At 40.6% G+C, this 2,198-nt stretch overlaps 1 protein-coding gene across 1 annotated transcript; it reads left to right on the top strand.

Moving 5' to 3' along the window:
- Positions 1-455: 455 nt before the first annotated feature.
- On the top strand, positions 456-1,544 carry RB195_006260 (uncharacterized protein; the record flags this gene model as incomplete). The annotated part of the gene is made up of 1 exon (XM_064179253.1): positions 456-1,544. One exon carries the CDS (start codon positions 456-458, stop codon positions 1,542-1,544), a length of 1,089 nt encoding a protein of 362 aa, XP_064036221.1.
- Between the last annotated feature and the right edge of the window lie 654 nt (positions 1,545-2,198).

Raw genomic sequence — 2,198 nt, 5'->3', positions numbered from 1 at the left:
GTCAGATTGGATGTACAAATGACTGAGAAAGCTCCCAAAACCCAACTGGAAAAGGTATCCAAGTCGTGAAAGAGGTGGTAAAAGAAGGCGACGGATAGACAGATTCTATGCGAGCTCCAGCTGAAGATCGAACACGATGGGCTTGAATTTGTTAAAGGACGACACACCTCGTCAAAGATGTGGATATCTGCGTTAGGCCGTAACACTGGCTCACCTTCCAAGTCAAGTACGTCAGAACATGTGGATCAATAAGTAGTCTTCAAGGTTTTCTCACTGCAATAAAGTAGTAATAAAGCCGTTTTTTGTTCGTAACAAAAACGGCAACAAAATTGCGAGTCTGATTCATATCTCATATTTGAAAGACATAAGACTGATGATGACACCTTGTTTGATTCTATTTTTGAACTCTGCCTTTGTCTCCTAAAATCATAATTGTGGGAGACTTCAATGTTGACATGAAGAAACATAGTAATTCCACTACTGAACGCTTCAAAACTTTGTTGGAAAGTTGTGATCTAACCCAAAACATTCATGTTCCCACTCGTTTACGTTCCATTCTCGACCTCGTTCTTTCTTCTGGATCTAGTATCAGTGATGTCGAAATTCTGCCTCCCTTTGCCAATTCCGATCATAATGTTGTTTCTTTCATGTTCGACTTTAATACTGATCAACCCCTCTATCTGCCCTTGCCAGATTTCAGTCGCGTAAACTATTCCAAGTTACGTAAATTTCTCGCTCGTGTGGACTGGCTGGAAGTTTTCGACAACTATCAGTCGGTTGCAAAAACGTATCGCCGCTTTTGCCTAGTGATGTACGATAGTTTAGCCAAGTTTGTCCCGCTGAAGTTTAACAAAAATTATGTACCTACTTATCCTTTGCATTTACGAAATCTATTTGACCAAAAGAATCGACTCTTCTACCAACTTGATAACCCTTTGAACAACGCTCTCTATAGAAAAATCTGCGCTGATCTTGACTATCACATGAAAAAATACCTTGCATATCGTGAGCGGCGTTTGTCGAAAACATGTATGAAAAAGTTTCATAACTTCCTCGCTAAAAGAATTAAACAAGCACAAAAACTGTCTGTGTTGAGGACTGACAATGGGAATTTGATCAGAACCGATCTCGAAAAAGCTAACGCACTTGCTGAATTCTTCGCTTCCAACCACTCATTAACACTGAATGAAAGAAGTCATAATCTTCCATTGCCAACTACTGATTCTTCTGCCACTCAGGTTCCTCAAAGGTCCTTCGACTTTGTCATCTATCCAAATGAAGTCCTTACTGTTCTAAAACGTTTAAATCCTTCGTTTTCGTGTCCCTACGATGGTATTCCCCAGATAGTTTACCAAAAATGTGCAGATGTTTTGTGTCTTCCTATTGCTCATTTTTTAATGCGTCGCTTATCTTCAGTGAAGTTCCTAACATTTGGAAAGAGGCACTTATTACCGCAATACCCAAAAAAAGCAATTCTAACGCTCTCTCGAACTTTTGCCCCATCAGTATTGTATCCTCTGCAAGCAAAGTTTTGGAAAAGATAATCAAAGAAAAACTAAACGAGTGGCTATCATCAAGAGATGTCATTCCTTTCGAACAACATGGCTTCCAATCTGGATCCTCCACTACTTCACTACTGTCCGATTCGGCCTATGATTGGATGACCGAGGTAAACAAAGGGAAGTCAGTTGATGTAATATTATTCGACCTGTCTAAAGCGTTTGACATGGAAAACCACAAAAAGCTTCCCTTCAAACTCGAAAACTATGGAGTTCGCGGACAGTTGCTCAGTTGGTTGAAATCGTATCTTCAAGAACGACACATGACTGTAAAGGTCCATAACAGTTACTCCAAGCGTTATACATTGCAAACCGGCGTTCGCAAGGCAGTGCACTCTCGCCGCTCCTTTTCCTCGCGTACACTGCTGACCTTCCCAGCTATTTGAAAACCCATCCTGACATGAAAGTTCAAATGTTCGCGGACGACATCAAAATATATCTTTCGTATCGACCTAATGAGCAAACTTTCGCCCACAACACGATTTCGTTGGCAATCCAGAGAATGGTTTCATGGTCAAGAAAATGGGATCTACCTTTAAATCTTTCCAAAACAGTAGTTTTGCATGTCGGAGAGGCTCTTCAGATTCCCTACTTCTGTAATTCAACAACTATTCAATATCAAGAGCAAGTTCGAGACCT

The sequence above is a fragment of the Necator americanus genome, chromosome I, assembly GCF_031761385.1.
Source record: "Necator americanus strain Aroian chromosome I, whole genome shotgun sequence".
Classification (NCBI taxonomy): Eukaryota; Metazoa; Nematoda; class Chromadorea; order Rhabditida; family Ancylostomatidae; genus Necator; species Necator americanus.
The sequence above is the reverse complement of the archived record's forward strand: the minus strand, read 5'-3'. Positions and strand labels throughout refer to the sequence as shown.